Source organism: Coptis chinensis, chromosome 4, assembly GCF_015680905.1.
Source record: "Coptis chinensis isolate HL-2020 chromosome 4, ASM1568090v1, whole genome shotgun sequence".
NCBI lineage: Eukaryota > Viridiplantae > Streptophyta > Magnoliopsida > Ranunculales > Ranunculaceae > Coptis > Coptis chinensis.
Window position 1 is genome coordinate 85011614 of NC_141459.1, and position 22685 is coordinate 85034298.

At 36.4% G+C, this 22685-nt stretch overlaps 1 protein-coding gene, 2 long non-coding RNA genes and 2 pseudogenes across 6 annotated transcripts; 2 read left to right on the forward strand and 3 right to left on the reverse strand.

Annotated features, from left to right (window-relative positions):
* Positions 1–545: 545 nt before the first annotated feature.
* On the forward strand, positions 546–4381 carry LOC147505271 (uncharacterized). The gene is made up of 3 exons (XR_015220569.1): positions 546–1299; positions 1391–1459; positions 4159–4381. It is a non-coding gene; the product is annotated as an uncharacterized LOC147505271 (long non-coding RNA).
* Positions 4382–5737: 1356 nt separating this feature from the next.
* On the reverse strand, positions 5738–8988 carry LOC147505272 (uncharacterized; annotated as a pseudogene).
* Positions 8989–10563: 1575 nt separating this feature from the next.
* LOC147505273 (protein RICE SALT SENSITIVE 3-like) lies at positions 10564–15070 on the reverse strand. 2 transcript variants are annotated; one of them, XM_086557858.1, is made up of 7 exons: positions 14218–15070; positions 14027–14077; positions 13688–13816; positions 13280–13391; positions 13132–13173; positions 11634–11690; positions 10564–11530 (listed from the first exon to the last, which is right to left on the reverse strand). In XM_086557858.1, exons 1-7 carry the CDS (start codon positions 14346–14348, stop codon positions 10742–10744), a joined length of 1311 nt encoding a protein of 436 aa, XP_086413984.1. In that variant the 5' UTR covers positions 14349–15070; the 3' UTR covers positions 10564–10741. The 2 variants fall into 2 exon arrangements, with proteins under 2 accessions (XP_086413984.1, XP_086413985.1); XM_086557859.1 differs by having other exon boundaries at positions 13286–13391; positions 14218–15054.
* Positions 11349–17084, forward strand: LOC147505274 (uncharacterized). 3 transcript variants are annotated; one of them, XR_015193263.1, is made up of 5 exons: positions 11349–11489; positions 11936–12082; positions 16445–16500; positions 16575–16647; positions 16730–17084. It is a non-coding gene; the product is annotated as an uncharacterized LOC147505274 (long non-coding RNA). The 3 variants fall into 3 exon arrangements; XR_015193262.1 differs by having other exon boundaries at positions 16445–16647; XR_015193261.1 differs by lacking the exons at positions 16445–16500; positions 16575–16647; positions 16730–17084 and having other exon boundaries at positions 11936–12196.
* Positions 17085–17858: 774 nt separating this feature from the next.
* On the reverse strand, positions 17859–19727 carry LOC147505275 (glutamate--glyoxylate aminotransferase 2 pseudogene; annotated as a pseudogene).
* Between the last annotated feature and the right edge of the window lie 2958 nt (positions 19728–22685).

A 22685-nucleotide genomic window follows, 5' to 3' on the forward strand; every position in this document is an offset into this window, starting at 1 on the left:
AGTTACTGGTGGTATTATTTTTCGGGTCACTGTTCTAACTTTTAAGCCCATAGCCCCTGAAGATAATTAGTTTCTTCTGAAACTACATTAAAACCAGTGTTCTAAAAAACGCTAGGTGGTAGTCGGGCAGTGGGAGAGCGCCTAGGCCTTCTAGGCAGTGCCTAGACGGGCTAAGTGCTAGGCAGTTTTTTTTCCTAATATATATAGTAATACAAACATATACTACAAGAAATGAAGAAAATCATTTGCCATAACTTAAAAAATAAACACAAACAAAGATACTTATTACAAAAATGTGTAATAGTTGAGGAATATTGACTTCATATAAAAACATACTCTTTATTATAGTGACATATAATTTACATAAACTTAAGTCTTTTAAACTCATTAAAATCTTAAGCCTACACGGGACTTTATTTTTCGACATTTAATCATTCAAAAAAAAAAAAAAAAAACTGGACCGCCTAGACCCGCCTAGTCGGTCTACCTATTTTTTAAACGACTAGGGCCTAGCGGCTAGAGACCGCCTAGGCTGCCACCTAGACCAATTTTTAGAACAGTGATTACTACACTCATAGTCTCATCTTCACTCATGACTCTCATCTGGTTCATTAATTTCGAAGCTGACGATCAATTAAAGCTCTTCGATTCAAATCTCATTCTTTCGCACTCAACGCTACTCTCGCTCTCTCTTCTTTGCTTTGGGGCATGCGGCATGCCGATAGGTGAGAATTTGGTTAGAGGTAAAGCTTCAAAGCTTTGGACTTTATGGTTGTTATCTCCAGATTCCATAACCAAGTTAGCCAATTGGATACAAATCGTGGAAGTTCAAAATCTGGTAAGCTCCTTAGTCGATAGTTTTCATTAATTTTATTAATCTTTATTAATTTTGTATTAGTTAGGGTTGGGATTTCTGATTGTTTTTAAGAAATGGATTTCTGATTGTTTAACTTGGAATACCACGAGCGAGAAATTCCATTCCATGAACATAACCAACACAATCGTAGACAAAGTTTTGGTTGAATTAAAAGACCCCCTCGACGCATGTGCCAATGGATGAGGCGTCAAACCCAAACACTGCGGGTTTCTTCTCGATCTCAACTCTCTGAATGTTCAACAACACAAGTACACAACAAAGGAAGAAACCCTTTTGCTTCTGCTTCTTGTCTCCTTCTCCAACAAATTAACTCGCAATACCTAGGGCATGAATTAGAAAAAAAATTGAAAACCCCCACTCTCACTATCCAACTCGTCTCAACAATTTTGCTTGAAATTACTGAGCAAAAATCATCTAAGAAGGTCAGTTTCAATTTTGCATTGTTCATTTAGTTTAATTGCTTCTCTTCATCAAATTGAAATCGTGCTAAAATTTTGAATCTATTCAATTCAGTTGGCGTGTATTTTTTGCTAGTGGCTGGTCGTACCAATTAGTGTTCATCACTTTCGCTCAGAGTTATTGGTAAATTTCTTGCTCAAACTCAGTTTATTGTTTGTCCTGGAAAATAGAATCTTTATAAAGTAGAAAGTATATTTTTTGTTCACTTTGGATTTGATGTTGTTGTGTTGATTCATTATGGCTGGTGGGACTTTAATTGTTTTTGTTGTTGCTTGCAATTATTTAAATGTGCAGAACATAAGTGTTCGAAACTGAATTTTGAGCTAGCGGAACACAAGTCCTTGCCTTGTTTGTTCGCCTTATTTTTCTTTTGAACACAATAATGTGAAGTCTAGTATGTATAAAATATTTAGACTATATTAGAATCTTTGTAAGTTGCCTCTTAGCATTATTTAATGTTTTGTGTTGTTGCATCTTCATGTAGCTAGTTCATAAGTTACATGTATACGTAAATTGACGTTGTGTAGTTATTTACACAAACCAACTTCATATTTTCGATCTAGTACTTGTGAAGTATTGTTGGTAATATTCGTTATTCTACTTGTGAAGTTATTGTTTGGGGTTGTATTAGATGTTGTGTTAGCCAAAGGGTTATATGTTATATGATATTCTGATTCTACTTTTTGATTCTTAACTTGGTGTCAAGTAGAGCTTCTGATTTTTGGTTCCAAGACTTGATACCGAGTATTTTACCAAACTGAACTTGCCCCAAGGTTTGACCAAAAGTTGGGATCTGCTTGGGAATGCTATTTGTTAATTCCCTACTTGCCTGAACTGCCCTACATAGCATCGTATATCTCCATCCAACATATGTTGAGCCATGTATTATTAATAAACAATCTATCTAAATTCGATACCATCCTGCTTCTACCCTTCTAGTTACACTACTAGTATTACAGCCCTGTAGGATAATGACGATGTATGATAAGCGTCTATATGTTTACACCCATTCACTGTGTTCAAAAATTTCTCCTTAGCTAATCTATTTGGTGTGGCGCCATCCTTTTTCAGTATATATAACTTAGCACATAGATTACCCCTACCAGCTTGCATGAATTCCGGAGTGTTCTTCTTGGTCTCTTAAGACATTAAGCACACACAAATAGGAATTGTTCAGTTGATAGTAATTTTAAGCTAACATTAAAACCCCTTTTGAACTGTACGTACCCCCCAAAAGAAATCCAGTTTTTTTAGTTGATAGTGAATAGTGATACTATGAAAGTTTATGGATAAGTTTCCAGACAGTGCCTGCTGTTCTGGGGTGCAAGTTTTTGATCCATAGCCATTTGTGCCAAGTAGCCATGCCCACCCGTTCTTTTTGTCTGATTGTATCAAAATCTTCCTTGACTGTAAACATGCCATCTTTAGCTGGTTTCCATATTCGAGTGTCCTCAACCTCGCCAGAAGGTGGTAGTTGACTGAGATCAATTCCTGCTCTTGAAGAACGGGAACTGGAATATTCTAGTTATTCTCAAGAATAAGGTCCAACAGCTTCGCATTAAAAACCTTCCAGTTGATGCCTTGAATTCTGTTGGCTAAAGCTACTCCTACCCACTAATCTTGCCATATTCTAATACTTTTGCCTTGACCCATTGCCCACTCAGCTTTCATGGTGCATTTTCGTCAGCAAATGCAGTAGTGAGTCTCATTGTGGGACAGATAGAGCAAGAGCTTAATTGTCTTAGTATGGAACAAATGCATGTATCCAACGCTTGCTACAGTTAGCATACTAATGTCACAAAAGTTCTCTTTACTTGGTGTGGTCGAATTAACTGATGTAGTTTTTAGATAATACCTTTTCTCTGTCAACTGTGTTCCTTGATTATATTTAGGATGAGTGGCCCAAACACTAAAGAGGGGGTCATGGTGGGTTGAGTGGTCAACTTAATTCTCAAACTGTTGCATATATTTGTCTCAGCCTGCACGAACTAAGTTTTTAAGGAGTAAGACACTGCTAATAAGTGTTTTGTCCATAATCAAGTTCACCAAAGTGCGTTTCGGACTATGTGGCCCCGATCATTTAGTTAATCTTTGATATGTCCTTGAGTCCAATGAGGCTAAATAGTTAGAAGTCTTAGCCTCCAAGAGCAGCAATGCATATCTAGTATAATAGGTTTCCGCTTATGCTTATCTGCTGTTTTATCTGCTCTTTCCTTCGTATCTGACTAGCTAGGCTGTTCCTAGTAGCTAGATATCTAGCTATCAAGTAAGTTCTATAATCGCAGACTCACGAGACGCATCTGAGGCTAGATAGGCTAGGTAGTTTGGTCTGAGAAGTCCGCTAAAACTGTTTGCTGCTCGGTGACTTTGCGGTGTAAAAAAAGGGAAAAATACAGTCTATTCAATGGGAGTCAAGGTTTTATTTTAAATTTGCAGAGTGGAAGTTGGGTGGGAAGAAGTGTCCTTGCCCATGCAAGAAGTTTCGAAATAGATATTGGTCGACTTATAAAGATGTTGAGCGCCATTTAGTCATGCCTTAAAGTTTTTATGTGCAGTGGTTAGTTTTTATGTGGTATGTAGCAACCACTTGATTTCTGTTTGGCAAACGTATCAATCCAATGACACTTGGTAGTTGAGTCTGGATTGGATTTTTGCTGAAAGGATTCTATTGATTTATGACATTTACCTAGTGGTTCTTTCGGGGAATTCAATTAGTAACAGGTCTTAGTTGCTTGACTATATACCACATAAAAGTAAAATTCTAAAAACAAATAATACATTGATTTGATTTCTAATAATTTTCTTTTGTTTCTTTTTCCCAGCTGATTGTGAAGATCAATAGTTGCTCGCGCATTAGGCCATGCCACTTACTTAGATTCAAGCCACTATCCTCAAGATGAACCACTAGTTGGCTGATATACATGTGACTTTGGTGAGATTGGGATTGTTTTTCTTTTGAATTCAGATGTATTCTTTTATTGGATTAGAATGATTTGGAATTAGTGTTTATGAATGCTATTTTGAAATAAAGTGGGTTATTCAGTAGTTTGTGCTTGTTCAGAGTTGAAGTGCACTAGTGCAGTTTGAGTTCATTGTGGAATCTTATGGTTCTAATTTTTTTTTAAAGAAAATTAAATCATTTATCACGCTTTTAAGACAATTGTCATGAAAAGTGTCTCCTTTTGTGACGCTTTTGAATTCAATTAACTACTATTTTGCCAAAACAATAACAAAATCTATGTTTTATGGTGATGGTTTTCCAATATTTGTCACCGTTTTTTGTTGGTGGATAGGCTTCTCTAAAGGAACCATTTGTGAGGGTTTTGGGGAAAAAATAAATGACTCTCACTCCGTCATGGTTTTGGAAAAAAAAAAAACAGTGACAAAAGACTTTTTGTCACTGTTTTTAACAGTGACATAAAGCCTTTTTTCTTGTAGTTTGTTAAACCAATTTGCATATTTTGACTTTTTTTTTAGTATGTTGAAGCATTGTTTGTATCTCGAAGAAAAGTAAAAAATGAGAGAGAAGAATAAAAGATAGTATATATATCACGATATTTTGAAAGTATCGATATATCGTTCAAATATCACAATATTTAAGGATATATCGATGATATTTGCATATTTTGTATTGGAAAATATCAAACCCATATCTGGAAAATTATCATATCTTTTTTTGAAATCTCGATAAATATCACGATATTTTGTACTATACTTATGACATAACATACTGAAATTATGTTACAAAGTTCTCGTGATAGAAAAGTAGTGGCAATACTACCACTTAAGCCTATGAACTTGTTAATATATTTCACTTTACCCCATATACTTTTTTTAGAGCGCAAACCACCTTAAACTTGCAATGAAATTCCATTTTATCTATCCGACGCATTTCAGCCACCGGATTGCTGATGTGTCTTATTTTACACCTACGTGTTTTTGGTCTTCATCCGACACAGTGACATGGCAGATGATCAGTGGTGGAGCTAGGAATGTAAGTGAGGGTGAGCCACCCATAAACCAAGCATTAAAAAAATAAAATAAAAAACACTAATTTTTTTTAACTAAAAATTCAAACCCGATCACAAAATAAGTATATTTCGAACATAAAAAAATCATATAAAATAATTGCAATAAATGTAATATAAAAAAAAATAAGAAAAGAAAAAATAATTCAATCTAAACAAATACTTATTCATAGTTGGCCTCGACGCCCTTCTTTTTTGTCACCCTTCTTCATCTTTTGAAAGCATTGCAAGATCAACTCGGTATCAATGCTATCAAAAACTTCTTTTTCAATATATGTTATTAAACAATCATTCAACCATTCATCCGCCATCCGATTGCGCAGATGATTCTTTACAGTAGCAGTAGCAACAGGTAAAATCAGCGCCAACTTAATCAACAAATACACAAGTGGGTACACATAATGTCTTTCTTTGTCTCAACCATTATTTTGGCTAGGTTGCTAATTCCGTTTACTTTACCAAACTTAGTATCGGAACGCACATCAATGATATAATTCTCAAGCTGATCCGCTAATTCCATTTGATCTATCTCTGAAAAATCATCAGGATAAAGTCGAGCAAAATGGATAAACTTTTGCTTATCGAAAGTAGCAAACGACTCACAAGGATCAAGACATGTCATGCAAAGAAGTAATTCTGTGTTTGCCTCATTAAACCGGTCGTTTAACTCTTGAAGTTGCAAATCAATACAGTGATAGAATAATCCAACACGATAGTAATGTAAATTGGTGCTTCCTTCCGCTCTTCGTCGAGACCTCCCTCGAGCCACATACCTCTCTTCCATATTTGGAACAACCACATCATGTTTGGCACATAGTGAAGAAACTTTAATCAGGAGACTATCCCATCCATCATCTCTCATCGTCTGTAAGCGTACCTTTGTTATTTTAACAAGATTCATAACATTGACAATGTCTTAGTCTTCACGCTGCAAAGCCTTTGACAAATCATTGTTAATTCCTAGTATCGCTTTCATCAAATGTAAATTTAAGATAAATTTAAAAGACTGCACTGAACTCAATAATCTGTAAGCCTCACCTCTTTGTTCCAAGCTTGAACCATCTTCCTCTATATTATCAAGCACATCAAGTACTGAACCATAACTGTTTATCATGCCAAGAAGTGTATAATAGTGTGAGCCCCATCAAGTGTCACCAGATTGTTTAAGATTAGTCTCTTCAACCTTTTACCACTTGAAATTTCTCCACTTTGTAAGGCTGCTACAACTCTAGCCTTCATTGCTTCGCGTAACATATCTTGTCGCTTACATGATGTTCCAACAGTATTTACCACATTAGAGAGAACACTAAAAAGGTTAGCAATTGACTCATGGTTCTTTGCAACTAATACAAGGGCTAACTGAAGCTGATGAGCGAAACAATGAACATAAAATGCATACTCATTCTCTTTCATTATAAGTGTTTTTAGGCCATTCAAATCACCTTCCATATTGCTGGCCCCATCATACCCTTGTCCACGCAGTCTAGATATGCTTAACCCATGCTTAGAGAACAACTCATCAATTGCCTTTTTAAGTGTTACTGCACTAGTTTCCTTAACATGCACAACTCCAAAAAATCTCTCAATCACGCAACCTTTCTTGTCGACATAACGCAAAACAACTGCCATTTGCTCTTTAATTGATATATCACGTGCTTCATCGACTAAAATAGCAAACAATAAATTTCCATAATCCTTTAAAATAGCATTTGTAGTTTCCACAGCAGTTGCATTCACAATCTTTTTTTGTATATCAGGCGAGGTCAATTTCTGATTTTTAGAAGCATTATCAAGAACGTTCTTAATGACTTCGTTATGATCTTTCAAAAATCTTATAAGTTCAAGAAAATTGCCTTTACTGATCGACTCCTCTGATTCATCATGGCCACGGAAAGCTAAACCTTGTCTCAAAAGAAACCTAATACAATCAGTTATTGCAGTTAGATGTATTCGATAATCCCTTCGAACTTGGTCAGATTGTCTCTCAAGAAATGTTTCGATATGCTGCTTTTGATTTAGCAATGCCCGTGCTGCCCTGTAAGTAATATTATGAGCATTATTTGGTCTTCCAACATGCTCTTTTAATTTGGTTTTCCTTTCCCAATTAGTAAACCCCTTGTAAGAAAAAAACATCTCCGCCTCTTTGTGCCCCCTGATCATATTTAAAGAGATAACAATAGTAACAAAACGCGGCATCTTTGTGAATACTATATTCCAACCAACTAAACTCTTCATACCACTCTTTCCGAAAGCGACGATTCCTCTTACCTATTGTCCTTGGAGGAAAAGTATGATTAGGCTGGCAAGGACCACTAAGCAAATATGTTCTTCTCACTGAGTCACGATCATTAGGATGATAATCTGAAATCTTGTTCCTCAATCCAGGGTCTCCCGGAAGACTAGACAAGTCAAGTTTTTCACGATTTCCATATTGAATCTGCTTTGACGTAGGTTGTTCAACACCACCATCCTCAGTTTCTTGGTGACTTCGCTTTGAAGAGGATCCTACTTTAACACTAACAACATGATCTGTGTTACTAGTTGGTTGAGCGGGCAACTATTTTTCTTTGATCAAATACTTTAGCATAGCTATTTAAACAATTTAAATAAACCACCAATTAATTTAATTGAAATTACACGAATTAAAATAAACCACCAATAATGTTCACAAAATAAAATAATAATCACAAACATATAAAAATCTAAATAATATGGTTTAGGAATGACAAAAAATTAAATAATATAAGAGTTACCTAGTTACCTCCACAAAACCGGTAGGTGTAAAATTATTTGTTTGGGTAGAAAAGTAGAAAACTTAAATTTTAATATAGGGTAATAGAGAATGGAAGAGAAGAGAAGTAGAGTAGGTTTTTTTCTTTCTATTTTTTTTTAATAGATACAATATAGTTTCTGATTGGGTTTATATATGTGTGGATAAATACGAGATAAAGAGGAATACAAGTACTATTTGGTTTTCTATTTGTTTTTTTGGTACTATTTGCTATAACTGAGTCAAATTTGTACATCAAGTACATCGCATGACATCAGCACATTCCTTTTGTTTCCTTTCTCATGAGCACATGTCGCACTTTTTTTTTTTTTTGTCTCTTAATTACCAGTTACCACTTAGCACTTGTGGGCAGTTGCGCTATAACTAAAATAGTTTTTTTTTTGTTTGGGTCAAGATGAGGGTACGCCAGGGTGTATGTTGGGCCCCCCTAGCTCTGCCACTGCGGATGATACATGTTATATATCATCATGATATATGACATGTATCACCTTTTTACACAATGATACTTGACATGTATCACGATGATACATGTCGTGTAGCTCGGGAGATACAAGACATGTATCATCTGCCACATCACTGTGTCTGTGTCGGATAAATAGAATGGGTCGGATAGGTAAAATGGAATTTCATTACAAATTTAAAGTGATTTTGCGCTTAAAAAATATATATATAGAATAAAATGGAATATTTTAACTTCATAGATTTAAGTGGTAGTATTGTCAAAAGTAGAAACAAGGTGAAAATTCAGACGTAGCATAGTATCAGTAGTTTATAACCCATCCGCTTACCCTTGCTACTACAATTGCAAGTAGAATAAACACAGTTAAATACATTGTTAAATACTTGGTCTAATTTGCGAATTAGAATAGGCAAATTTAGACTAGGAATTTGCGATCATCAATGTGGTACAAGATAACATGGTGTGACGACGAAAACAATGAGTATCTTTCAATTAGTACAACAATAGTCGCTTTCGACCGAGGCCCCTATGGCCCTATAGTTTGACATAGACCCTGAGTTACGAGTTACGACAATTTCCGAACAGAACAATCGGTTGCTCTTAAACTAAGCCATTAGCAAGAAAGGCAGACATTAGGCAAGCTGAAATTATGGATCCAAAGCCAAACTGTTTGCCTTTCATAATTCATAAATAAAGAGCAAACATGATAGGACTTATTGGACCTTGATCCACGCAGATTAGACTAGTGAAAGCCCAAGGCTATACGACAAGGGTTTGAAGAAGATTCTCCAAAGATTGGACGTACTTGGAAATGGAGAGAAGGAATTTGGCTTCCTCTACAATGAAACCATGCGTTTTTTCTGATCAAACTTGGTGAAAAACTGAAGTTACAAATCTGGTATCAGCCTTATCAGCTTCCCGATTGTTTTCATATTCTAGTTTTCGCGCATATGATTGTCATTTTCGTAGCAAACATCAAAACTACAACGAAAGCACCTAGACGGCAGCAGTGCACATTGTATACTTAACATTTATATCCTAATATTCTATTAGGGTCTGCACTCTGCAGCAATCTTCCTAGGCAGCCTACTACGTTTTGTGATGACTAGTGGTTCAGGAAGCGGCCGCAATGCTAAATAACCATCTTCCCTACTGTGTTCCACAGTCCACACTAGTTTATAACCCAAATAACCATCTTCTTCCACATTGTCTTCCACACTAGCTAGCCTATAATCTAAACAACTTTTGAACAGAAGGCCTATACTGACACAAACCTTGAATATCAACTGTTACGAAAGAAACAGCTACTGCTGTAGATTCTAATTATTTATTCATTTGGTTTTCTAGGGGTATCTTGTTCAGTCCGTTGCACTCAAATTAAAATATGCATTTCTAAATTCTGAGGTTCAATGTATTATATCTCGTTGCTTTCATTTTCAGTGTGGCCTTGTATATTATATTAGTGATTTAGAATATATTAACAGTTTTTTGCCGAAAGGAACAATTACGAAACCGTAGTATGAAGAATGGACATCAGAGAACATTACTTAAATATTTCATATGAACATTCAGCAACATATTTAACTTAGATGAGCAGGAAAAACTTCTCTGTTTTCTTTAAACTATAAACACAAAAAGAAGGAATCTTCTGCTCTCATGTCTTTATGTATGTCCAAATTGTTTTCACTTCTACTTCTTATACAACACTCTCCTGGAGTCCTATTGTACTTTACATCAAACGTTCTATTTTATTAGTACTTGTGGAAGTTCTTACAGGATCCAGACATAATCTAGTAAATAGTAACAAACTAAATAGGGCGGTGAAAACAATTACTGATAGAATTACAACTAAAAATCTTATTCTGAATCGTAATTCACAACCAAGCTAGGAAAGTAGTCATAATAGTTAGAAGCTATTGATGTGACAACGACGAAAAACACGTTCCAATTGTAAAAAAAAGTGGATTAAAAGTTTGAAAATAAAAAGTACTCATGGTGCAAGTGGATTAAAAGTTTGAAAATAAAAAGTACTCATGGTGCTAGCTGCCACAGAAAATGAGCAAATTAAGAAGATGAGCCAATATAACTCACTGATACACCCTTGTCAAGTAATAGTATCCTGAAGTTCATTCTAAGAAGGTTTCCATAATATCTGAATAAATTCCAGCTTCTGAACCCCTATAGTCCACATGTTGGTTTTGATGGTGATCCAAAGAAGACGAAGACGATGAAGAAGCCATTCTTGCAGGTAATGTGAAGCTCCTCCTGAACTTGTCCTGCATCTTTCCTACATTGTTTGGGTGGTTCTCCAAACTCAAATAATTGTTAGCATCAGCATTCTCATTTCCTTTCCCATGTTGAGATAGTGAATTTGAAACTTCGGCTATATTCTTAGGCTCATCAGCATTTCTGCATATGTTCATTTCCAAATTTATGTTGCTCCCTCTACGAACAAGTGGATGGTATGGTTGATTTGACTTGTTTCCCAATCCATCAGATCCAAAAAGAAGCTTGGAGTTATCCGATTGTCCAGTGAGAGCATTAAAGAAACTCAAGCCATTTGGCCACTTAATCTCGGAATCATGATCAGCCATCATATTCCCCATTTGGCTATCAGATGAATGCGGAAGGACAAATGGATGCATTTCATTCTTATTGAGAGATAATCCATGTCTAGTGGTGTTCTGAAAATTGTGAGACACAATATTAGCTGGAAATTGGAGGGGCCTTTGGTTCCAATTGAAGATGGGAGCAGGAGGGTGGCTTGATGCTGAGGTATGGTTTAATGGAGCAGAGATAGGTGAGGAAGTATTCCTAGTAGCAGAGAAAAGCTGAGAGAGGTAGAAGCCAGATTGGTGACCAAGAGTTTCAAAGGTATGTCTCATTCTCAAAACAAAGTGCAGGTCTTCAGGTATCTGAATGGCATATCATGAACAGCGAAATTGATTAGGTAAAGTATAACAATTTTTCTTATTAGTTCATAGACAAAATGATGGTGATGGGAAAAAGATTACTTACAATCTCACAAGATCCCAATTGTAGAAGTCCATGCCCAGCTTGAATAACAGCTATGGTCTGTTCAAGAAAGATTAATGGGTTCACACTTCCATTTCTGACATTCCTTTATTTTAAGATTACCACTTGCAAACTATACTTTCCACATACTCTACTGAAATTTAACTCGGAAGAAGTATAGAACTCAATGTAAAGTCTGTCCCTAAATATTATCTTGTCCAGTATACACATTTCCCATAATACAACAATGTCAATGTTGATACATGCATGATTCTTATACTTGTTGTCTTACTTATACTGCACAGAGATTGCAGCAGTTGATGTCGTTTAAATTGAACATTGCCCCACTTGCGCAAGGGAGAATACTATGCACAATGAACTGGAAACCTTGGTTCTCGATGAAGGGATCTTGTTATTCATTGAACAAAGTAAAAGTATTCTCATTTTTTATGGTAAGAAATGAGATCATCCCGCCATTACAGTTTTCGTAAGTACATCAGGGATAGCCTCCAAATCATTATTATTATTATTATTATTATTAGAAAGGTAGACATTTTTTCCCCAAATTACGTTTAAGCTCCGATTTGCGTAATGCTTCATGTTACACTTTGAGATCTTTTTTTTTTGGACAACTTTTTTTGAGATGGATGCTTTCATAGCTATATTATGAAGAAGCTTTGGAAGTTATAGAGGTGTATAGGTACACTGTTTTTACTAAAGGTCTAAAATATGAATATTTGAGGTTAATTGGTAGGAAATTTAGTGCAAATGAATTTTTTGATGGTATTCCTAAAGGGAATTCAGATCCCTGATGCTCACTAGTTTAGGAATTTTAAAGGCCCAACTCCACATTCGAATTTTCACAATGTTCACATAATTCTGTCCAAATACTGCTCATCCCTCTCACCTTCTCCATCCCCTAATCACATTGAGGTGTACTAGTATAGGTGATTAGGTGCACTTCTGATAATAGAAAGGGCCAAATGAACATAGAGAGGTTGAGATAGATTAGGACTTTAGGAGAGAACTTGGAAGTAGCTTTATAGAAGTTACTTTTAGGAGTCCAACTAAAAAGGACTCGAGATCTCTACAACCGGGTACAGAGATCATCTCTGTAACCGTGTTATCTCGCCGTTGATCCGAATTCGAGATGTGTGTGTGCGCATCGATACCTGTGTGTGTGCTCCGAGATGTGTGTGTGCGCGGAGATACGAGATGTGTGTGTGTGGTACAGAGATCAATCTCTGTACCCGGTTATAGAGGAACCGGTCTCAACTAAAAAATCAGGTAAATCCTCTTCAAAGACCCAACCAAGAGTCCAAGACCATAGTACAGTAGTACACTAGTACTTAGTCATAAACTAGTATTTAATACAAAATATTCCCCCCTTTGTTGGGGGAGGTGACAACTGCCCCACACGTGACTATATCTGACACTGATACTCATTTCCATGCAACACCACACACTCTAAAACAAGTTGCAGAAAAACAAGTATTCTTACCTGAATCCCTGAGTTAAATTGATCAGTCCATTCAGAAGGAAGCTGCAAAAGATACCAAAAAAGAAAAAGTAATGAAAAAAGATATGATTGTTGCCATGAAAAACAAATGATGAAGTAAAGTTTTTGGTTTGTGTGGGTCTTTTTTTACGCATACTGCATCAAATGAGCTCTGCCAGTAGTTGGAGATATTGGCCTCAGATTCAGGAGGTTCCTTGAAAACCCATTTATGACATTTATCAGAAGCAACTTTACCCATCAACCTGCTTATAAATCAATCAACCAATCAAAGTCACCTATAAACGAAAATATACTATTTCATGTCTTTTAGATTTCTATCTAAATTTACTTTTCTACAAAGTTATCAAGCAACCATTTAAAATTTTCTATAGGAAAGATACATAAATGTTTTTTCCCAAATAATTTGTTATCTTAAAATTTCGTTTTGTTGAGAAGGTTACTGAAGATGGATGTTTTTTCCCCCCCTTTTGTAACTTGTAAACACCCGGCCTATTTTTTCACTAAGAATGAAATAAGAAAGGACCTACCAAGTACCCACCCTTCTCCATAGTTGTACAACTGAATGGACATCTTGCTAAAGGCCTTTCTGACTTGATCTTCTCCATCTATGTCTTCCAAACAGTCTGCAACTCTTCTTTGGCAAAACCCATCTTCCCACATCAACATCCTACACATAAACCAATATCATTACTCAAAATTCCAAACCAAATCACTTGAAAGAACAAAATCAGATTAAAATGAAAAGCACATTTCTTTGTAAGTCTTTATTTGTGTTTTTACATGGTGTTTCTGCAGAACTACGCTTCAAAGTTAACTTAAAAACAAACCCCGGATGATACTTGATTAGTCTCACTGACTACTGTTTATTTATACTTACAAGCTACCACTTTCATCACCAACTTTGCAACCAGTTCCACCTCTAGTCCTCCTACAGTAACCAGAAAACAACAATAACCAACTTATCTCGGTAAGTGTTTACAGAAATAAAAACATGAGAGTAGTAAGTAAACTTAGTTGAGTAAAAATGAAAAGCAGAACAGACGAAACAGAGTGTTTTGAGATACATACGGGCGAGGTCGAATAGACCAAAAGACTGAATAAGTCCAGTCTGAATTGAGACAAATGTTCCTCAAGGCTTCATGTAGTGCCATCATCCCAACAGCTTCTTTGCTTCTATCTGATCCTCCTGAGCCCACCATCACTATATATTTCTCTCTCCTTCTTTTTACTTCTCTCTTTTTCTCTCTAATCTCTTTCTAAGTGAACTCTTATATCTTCTTCACTCTTCAGCAACTCTAACTTAAACTGACTCTTGTTCATCTCTCAAGTTTTGTTTAAGTAATAATCAGGTTTTAAGTAAGAGAAAGAGTGCACGTGTAGGGTGTAAGAGAAAGAGAGAGAAGTGATGTAGGTTGTTGATAGGGTGTAAGAGAAAGAGAGAGAAGTGATGTATGTTGTTGGTTTTTTGAACTTTGATTATTACGAAAGATTTGGAGTAAGGGACAGCTTTTGCTCACTTTCTTGCAAAGCACAGTGAGAGTAAGTGACTTCACTTGAGAGTGAAAACAAAAGTTTGGTGTGTGTATTTGTGTTTTGACTTCTGACTGTTATTGGGTGGTGGTGTTAATGTGTTATACATTTAGAGTAGTAGTAGCCAAATTACATCAGTGTCCTTTGTGAATGAAGTGGAGAATGGTAGATAGACAGTAGACATGTAGTCTGGAAGTTAAGGGTGTTTGGGACTGATGGATGAATTTTTTTGATAAAGGACTGATGGATGAATTAGATGTGTTGATTTGGCAATGTTAAGGTTACTCTTTATTGGATTATATAGTTTGGTTTGACTCTGGTCAGCAATGTGTCATTTCAATGCACATATGTAACTGGAAAAAATAGGGTAAAGATTGGTGGATTATTTACCAAAAAAAAATAAAAATCTGTCAAGAGTGCTTACAGTGCATGCCTCTCTTGGATTGATAATTGATTCATCACTGACAAAGGCTCAGGCTCCTTTCAAGAGGGTTTGGAAGCTGAACATTCCATATAAGATAAGGTTCTTTATTTGGAAAGACCTTCATATGGTTATTTCTACTCCAATCCTGAGGTTTTTTCAGGTAAACAACTTGCTCTCTTTGTGCCAAACCAGCACCAGCAGCTACCGATTTGCCTAGAGAAGGGCCATCGGTATTCAGTGTAAACCAAGAGTCTGGAGGGAATGACCACTTAATGTTAATTCTGGAGTACATTACTTCACTACCTTCTTGTTGATAACAAGTCATATTGTTTGCAGTTCGAAGTGCCTTATACAAATGACTAAGGTTTGAGTCGAAACAGCCTCGGTGATTTAATGTTTGGTATTGCTTCCCCTATTCGATATGCTAAAGCCCTCTTCGCTGGTTCTATGCCTTACGGTTTGGTGTTCTTGCCATTATTGAGTTGGGCATTTTAATATTGTTGAAGTTTACTCTTTAAGTATTTACATCAGCTTCTCACCACGAGACATGATCACGAAGTTCCCCACTAAATTAAGATGCTCTTAGGGGGAAACCAGAAGCCGGTACAATACTAAATCCTTCTCTGATGTTTGCTCATACTCGTGGGTTCACCTCTTTGTATTATGCCTACATTTATGCATATCACGAACAATTCATACTCCTTAGCAGAATACGTGCCTATAATTCTTATCTTATTATTATTAGGTGTGGCTGGGTTCACAAAAATGAAATATGAGTAACTATATACACTATTAGCCTATTAGGCCAGCTTAGGAATTTTTCCTCGGTAGACATTTTCATACGTAGAGTTCCAATTTCAGTTTAGTATAATTGTCGATCAAATTAGGATGTTTGCACAGAATTCAGTCAATTATTAGATTAACAGAGTACTTGACAAGGTATCTTTCTCTGTAATAAAACAAATACTAAAAGAACTCAATGAACTTGAATTCAATTACCAAGATCTAGCCTCTGGAGTACCTTCTCGGATTTATTACTTCATTAGATGTGCGTCGAGTTAATTCAATAGCTTTTTTTCATTGTTTTTCCAAACGAAAAAACTATATTATTTTCTTGTTCGGTTGAAACCTCTGCCAAGACTACTGTTGTCCATAAGGTTTTGCCATATGCCTCAAGCAAGGTCAATAGGTCTGCAATTTCGGCTCAATCCAAATAGGGCCATGCACACACGCCGTTCAAAGCTTCCATCTTCTAAGTTGAAGACTACTGTGTCAAAAGACGCTTCCCATCCATCGGGAGGATAAGTATCATAACCAAAATATATGCAATTTGGCTTGCAGTAACCAGGGAAATGTGAAGCTGGGAAAGAGATGGAAGAAATACCACCAAGAAAAAGGTGTGACCGCGCAGGCTCTTGACCCTGTTCCACACCCGAGTGTCCAGGTCTAACTTGTAGATTGTAATGTCCAGGTCCAACTGCGTCATGACAGGATAAACAGTTTTGGAGAAGTCCCAGGCCTTCACATATCCTCGTTCTTGCAAGGTGTAGAACTGGTTTTTAAAGTATATAATGTCAGTAGAATTTCCTGAGAGGATATCTAATCTAGTCTATGCCTTATCACCAGGTCTGCAAAACGCCAAGGTTGATTGCGAAAAATATGCCATAACTACGTAGTCGGAGGAGGTCGAAGGGTCAGCAGACAAAACAAGCTTAAAGATTAAAGATATCAGGAAGACATTCATTCCCGTATGTGGACAGATAAATCCTGTTACGGACTGACAAGAAAGGATTCAATAGACAAATCGAAACTGATTGAGCTTTGGCGTCCACAATTACCAGCCACCCCTCTGTGGAACCAATGCAGCGTCTCTAACTTGATATAATATTGTCGAATTCATACATCCTTATTCCTAATTGATTTCTCCTTCCATTTTTCTTTTGTTAGCAAAATGTCAATATATTATCTTATATATAAAGCAGATACCAGATTTCCCAATTAGTTTCCGTATTCCCGGTTTTATGCCAAAGTTTTAAATGGGAAGGGTACCGGAAAATTAGACAGCCACTTATTTTTTGTTCTTCACAGAAAGAGTAAATTCGTAAATATGCTTCCCCCTTTCCATCACAACTGAAATATCTCCGAACAGACATACCCTTTCCATCACAATGAAAAAAAAAAAAAAACGACACATATAACTCTAATTCTCACAAACTATCTCTACCGCTTCTTCTTTCACAAATCTCTAATTCTCTTCATCATCCCACTCTCACACACAAATTCTAATTCATTGTTTCTTTTTTGATTATTCATCCTTCAAACTTTGGTAATATTGTATTTCTTTTGGAATCCAAAATCATTACTTCTGCAACTTTGGTATGGTACTATTTTCTTTGGTTTTCTTATTGCTGTGTGTCAATCTTCTATTTATTTATTTTTCGTTGGTTTTACATTGCCATAATTCAGTATTTTCTTTACTCTCAGGTATGGTTATTCAATTCTCTGCAATTCAGTTTGAAGTATTTAATGTTTGTTTCCAATTTTGTGATTCGCCATTTATGCTAATAGTTTCTCATTGTCACCATTTATAACAGTGAGAATGTTAGGATTGATTTTGTTTTTTTTAAGACTCTGTTTCGATAATTATTGCCTCATTTTGGGCCTGCATTTTGGGGATTGTACTTCTAATTTTACAGTTTCTCCAGTCATTTGAAGGTTGGAGACTTTGGATTAAGCAAGCTCATCAGGGTTCAAAATTAAATTGTGATGATGTCTACAAAGTGACTGGAGAAACTGGAAGCTGTGAGTAAATAACATTCTCGTAAAATAGTTGTCGTAGACTCGATGATACTTTCATATGCTCTATAATATATCTATAGATTATAGATGTTCTGATTTCTTTCGTAGAACCTTTTTTTTTTTGAAAAATCAATCCATGTACATAAAATAGAAATGCAAGTTTGAACCAATGAAAATACACAAGGATATACCCCTTTTAAGAGAGAGGAGAGTCAGCAGAAGGTAGGGTGTAAATGAATTGATAGAACTGTATACAAATTATGATTTCTTTTCAACTCCTTTACATCCTTGAATATCCTCTATGTTCCTCATATTGTTCCATGACCTTGTCGTTGAACTTCTTAAAACTTTCCATGATTGCAGGCATGTCTTCTTCAGCTGGTAAGATGGTTGTCCTTAGGTGGAAAACCTTATTTCTGACCAAATCCAGAACTAGGGACGGTAGAAATGCCAGTGGCTTCCAATAGCTTGAGACAATAAAAAACATCGGGGACTTTTCCAGCCTTTTTCGCAACTTCGATCGCTTTTGGTGGTAATCTTATTTGTGGGAATGAATACATAGCTCCTTTTGTAAAGTTGCAAACTACATTTCTGCAACTGTTGAATCCATTAATCATTATGTGGGCTCTCCTCCTTAATGATTCAAGAACTGAGTTGCTCTCCTGAACATCCTTCTGATATGAGATGTCTCCTGGCTTGGGAGGGCTGACCATCAAACCCATAAATATTTGTCCAGGAACATTTGGACTGAGTGATATGGACACAATCTTATAAATTTCGTGGAGGAATATTTGCCATTTCAAAGTACCCTCCTCGTTGTCCGCATTCTCCACAATACCCTTTAGACACAGTGTGGAAAGATACAAGTTGGAGTTCCTTGCTTATGGGTAGACCTTTCTCGCACTTAAGAAGGGTTGTGCATCCTGGTATATGTTCTGCTGATAAACTTCATCTGCCATAAAGACCAACTTTTCTCGGTAACAAAATTTTATATTAGTATTTCCTGCAGATTGGCTTCGCTCAAACACTGACCAGTCGGGTTTCCTGGGATTATAATCACCATGGCCCTCACAGTTATGCCTCTTGAACGGGCTTTCGCGAATCGACCGGGAAGGTTATTTACATCAAGACCCCAATTTTCAGTCTCTTCCAAGTAATATGGAACAAGAGAACCACCATATAAAGATATTGCAGCTAAATAAAGTGTGTATTGTGGAACTGGAACTAGAATCCCATCACTTCCCACGTATAATTGTATTCAAGATTTGCATTACTCCTTTGCTAGCACCATCCGTCAGATATATTAGTTCTGGGTCACTTGGATAGCCATCACGCCTTTCAATAAACTCTGCCACTTCCTATCGCACTCCTGGAAGTCCTTGGGAATCACTGCAGGCACCTAGGCCACCCAATGTCAAAGAAAGGTAATGTTTAGCTCTAGCAATGGCATCTGCTGGGAAGACGAGTCCCACATTAGGATCATCCAGTAGAAATGGAGCTTGGCATAGACCATAACCTGGCGAGGGAAGGTCAGTGGCTTCTGTCCTAAAGCATGCAGGTTGCCAACATTTGTAAATATAATCTTCTTTCCTTCCTTCTGAAGCTCGGAAGCTCTAAGATAGAGCTCACCTCTCACAGCATATTGAGCCTTCTTCACATTTTCATTCAGTGTCTCATGGTCTAATCCCTTTGACATAATTGAGTAGTTATTAGTGTTCCCAGTGCCGATCTAAAGCTTAAACTTCCAACTGGAAAGTGGAAATTGAGGTTAGCTACGTGTAGAAATGAGAAGTGTTAAGGCACAGGGTATTGTTTCAGTGAAAGGATATCCCATTATTATATATGTGGTGTTCTTTGCCTTCTTTCTTTCGTAGAAATTGATAAGGTATATAGTGTCAGTTCCATTCCAACAATGACAATAACTATAGTCACATTCACCTAAAACCCATATATTGCAGATGTTTTCAGTAGCTGGGCAGTATTCCGTCCCTAGCACATGATTGGATCGGGAAACATCAAAGATTGTGAAGAGTGGTTCTTTGATCGTAAGTAAGCGAATGAAATTCTTATCTGTACATTTGTTATGTTTAGCTCTAGGCTTTTAGCTGTGGGTGTAATAATTGTTTATTACAACTCCAAATACCTGAAGCCAATACTCTGCTCTTTCCAATCTTATCTAACTAAGATCTACCGTGTACAGGTATTGTTCGTGACTTACCAGTTCCAATTCCGGGCTCAGGGATGCAACTCACCAACATCTCCCATGTAAGGGACTTATCTTCTATGCTCACTTCGGCAGTTGAAGATCCAATTGTTTCAAGCGAAAATATTTTCAACTGTGTAAGTATTGGCTGTTAAAATGTTGGATGTTAAAATGTTTGAAGATGGCCCCAGTAAGTCTATTGGTTGTTAAAATGTTATTTTGTTGCCTCATAGGTCGGATGGTAACCTCTGCCAAATAGCTCGGATGGTAGTGGGTATGTGGAAGCTGAGTTGGGTATGAAGATTGCATGTGGGTTTGACATTATGTATCAGTAGAGAAAGAGTGAAGGATCGCATGGCAAAGGGAGTTTGTGGGAAGCTTTTCGTGAGAGCTTAGAGAGTAGTGTATACTTCAAGGAGCTTCTTCCTGGGTCAAATAATTAAAAATAAATAAAATTGTTAGTTCTTTCAATCTTCAATCAACCATTGGTAAGTTCTATGCCTTAAAGTATGTTATCTGTTGCCATCTTTTATTATTTGTAACAGGAGGTGTTTCAATTAGAAAATTGAATATTATCTTGTTAAGAATCATGTCCTGGGCAGGGCAGCTCATTAGAAATTCAATACTTCTTGATACAGATATTACCATTTGAAAATTCTACTGAACCACCTAGAACCTCAACTAAGGAAACAAAGCCTAAAGGGATGCGTAGAAAGTCCAAATGTGTGGTAAATATACAACCGCGTTGATTTTTAAATATTTGTTTTTATCAATTCTTTATCCTTTATAACTAACTCGGGGGAAAAATGTGCGTATTATGTTGGCACAGGAAATTTATTCATACAACTTTAATGAAACCGTGGAAATTGATATTACACTTTTACTACGTTTAAAGATTGATTCTCTAATTTGGTGCAAAAGCGAATTCAAAGTTCCTTACTCACGATCTTCGCGTTCGTAAAGTTGAAGTAAGGATCGAACCAACCTAAAGGTTAGGACATCTACAACTTGGTTGTTACTCTTAGGGAACTAGTGAGTAAGTTTATATTAATACTAGGTTTATTTCCTACACAAACATTAAAAAAAAAACATTAAGATTCGAAGTATGAAACTAAGACAAAATACAATTTAACAAAGAAAAGGTGGAGAGCTAATCCTCCTCATGTGAAAATAACATTTAGTTGTTGATTTGAAAAGGTGAATTTGATTCTTCCTAGACTCATAGACAAGCCCTAATGGAAGAAAACTTGATCCCTAACATGTATGACTCATTTCTAAACTCATACATGTTAGCAATTGGAATCAAGTAATGACTTATCTCTAAGCTCATTACTTGATTCCTAACTAGACACTACACCAACTATCATTTTGGGATAGGATGTAGGTCTAGTTGTTCTTCCTAACAACCTACCAAGCCAACAACAATTATTTTCCCTCACATGAGTTGGATTAACTCCCCAAAAGGGAAGTTAGCTCATGATCCTTGGAATAAAGGATTACAAACTTGAAGAACAAAAAGAGAAAGAGGAAGAGGAAGAAGAAAAACTAACTAAACTCACTTGCTTTTTATTTATTCTCTAGAAGAAAACCAAAGTTTCCTCCATTAAAACTATTACAAGCTTTCTTACTAAAAACTAAAAACTAAATAATAAGAATGACTAAGGAACTAAAATAATACAAGGTAAGGAAAAGAAGTAAAGGGAGTAAATGGAGTGTCCCCCCTTGTTTTGTTTTCTTCTTTATTTGAGAGACATCTCATTTCCTCCCATGTGAAACATCAAACCACATTTACTTCATTTTTATCCACCACATTAAAACAAAGTGACACCTTGTCTTTTTTTCACTATTAACACCTAATCTAATTAATTACATGCAAGGTGTCAACTTTGCACCAATAATTTGTCATTTTTGTCTTGACATGCTCCATGATTGATGACTCATCCAATCTTTATGGCCCGTATAGTGGGTCCTATGTGCAGTCCGATGGCGGTCCGATCTTTGGGCAATTTTACAACTTCCGCCTATCGCGTAGAGTTCATCGCCCGATTGTCCGAAAGCAGCTCACTTGTCGTCGATTCGAGTCCCGGGTTCAAGAGGTAGGAGCTTCGGAAGTTTGATGCTTCGTGTGGATTTGGAAGAATTCATATACATGTCGTTTCTCGTGCTTTATTGCAGGTTTAAACCATATTTCCATGTTTACTACTTAATACCGCAAAAGTATGAAAACATATTTATTTCATGATTATTAAACACATAGTTAACCAAATTTATATGTTTCAACGGGGTTTCATAATACACTTTTGGGTGCTTATCACACACTACCCCAAACAAAGACTTTGCTTGTCCTCAAAAAAGAAGAGACATTAAAAACAGATAAGTGGCCAAAAATGTGTAGTCCTAACTAATTCTCGTTTCAGAGAGTGCGGTTGCATTGACCATATGCAACAAGGCCTTAAACCACTAGGAATTCCCTAGTGGACGAAGTTATAGCCTCGTGAGAGTTTTTCGAGAAGATACTCACAAACTTCATTTATACTACAACGACTCTGTGATGTAAACTCGTTTCCTAAATTAATCTCG

Coding starts and splice junctions, on each gene's coding strand:
- LOC147505273 (XM_086557858.1), bottom strand. CDS start 14,348: ATGGTGGGCTCAGGAGGATCAGATAGAAGCAAAGAAGCTGTTGGGATG. Junction 13,817..14,026: donor GGTGATGAAAGTGGTAGCTT/GTAAGTATAAAT, acceptor GTTTATGTGTAG/GATGTTGATGTGGGAAGATG. Junction 13,174..13,279: donor GCTCATTTGATGCAGTATGC/GTAAAAAAAGAC, acceptor TATCTTTTGCAG/CTTCCTTCTGAATGGACTGA.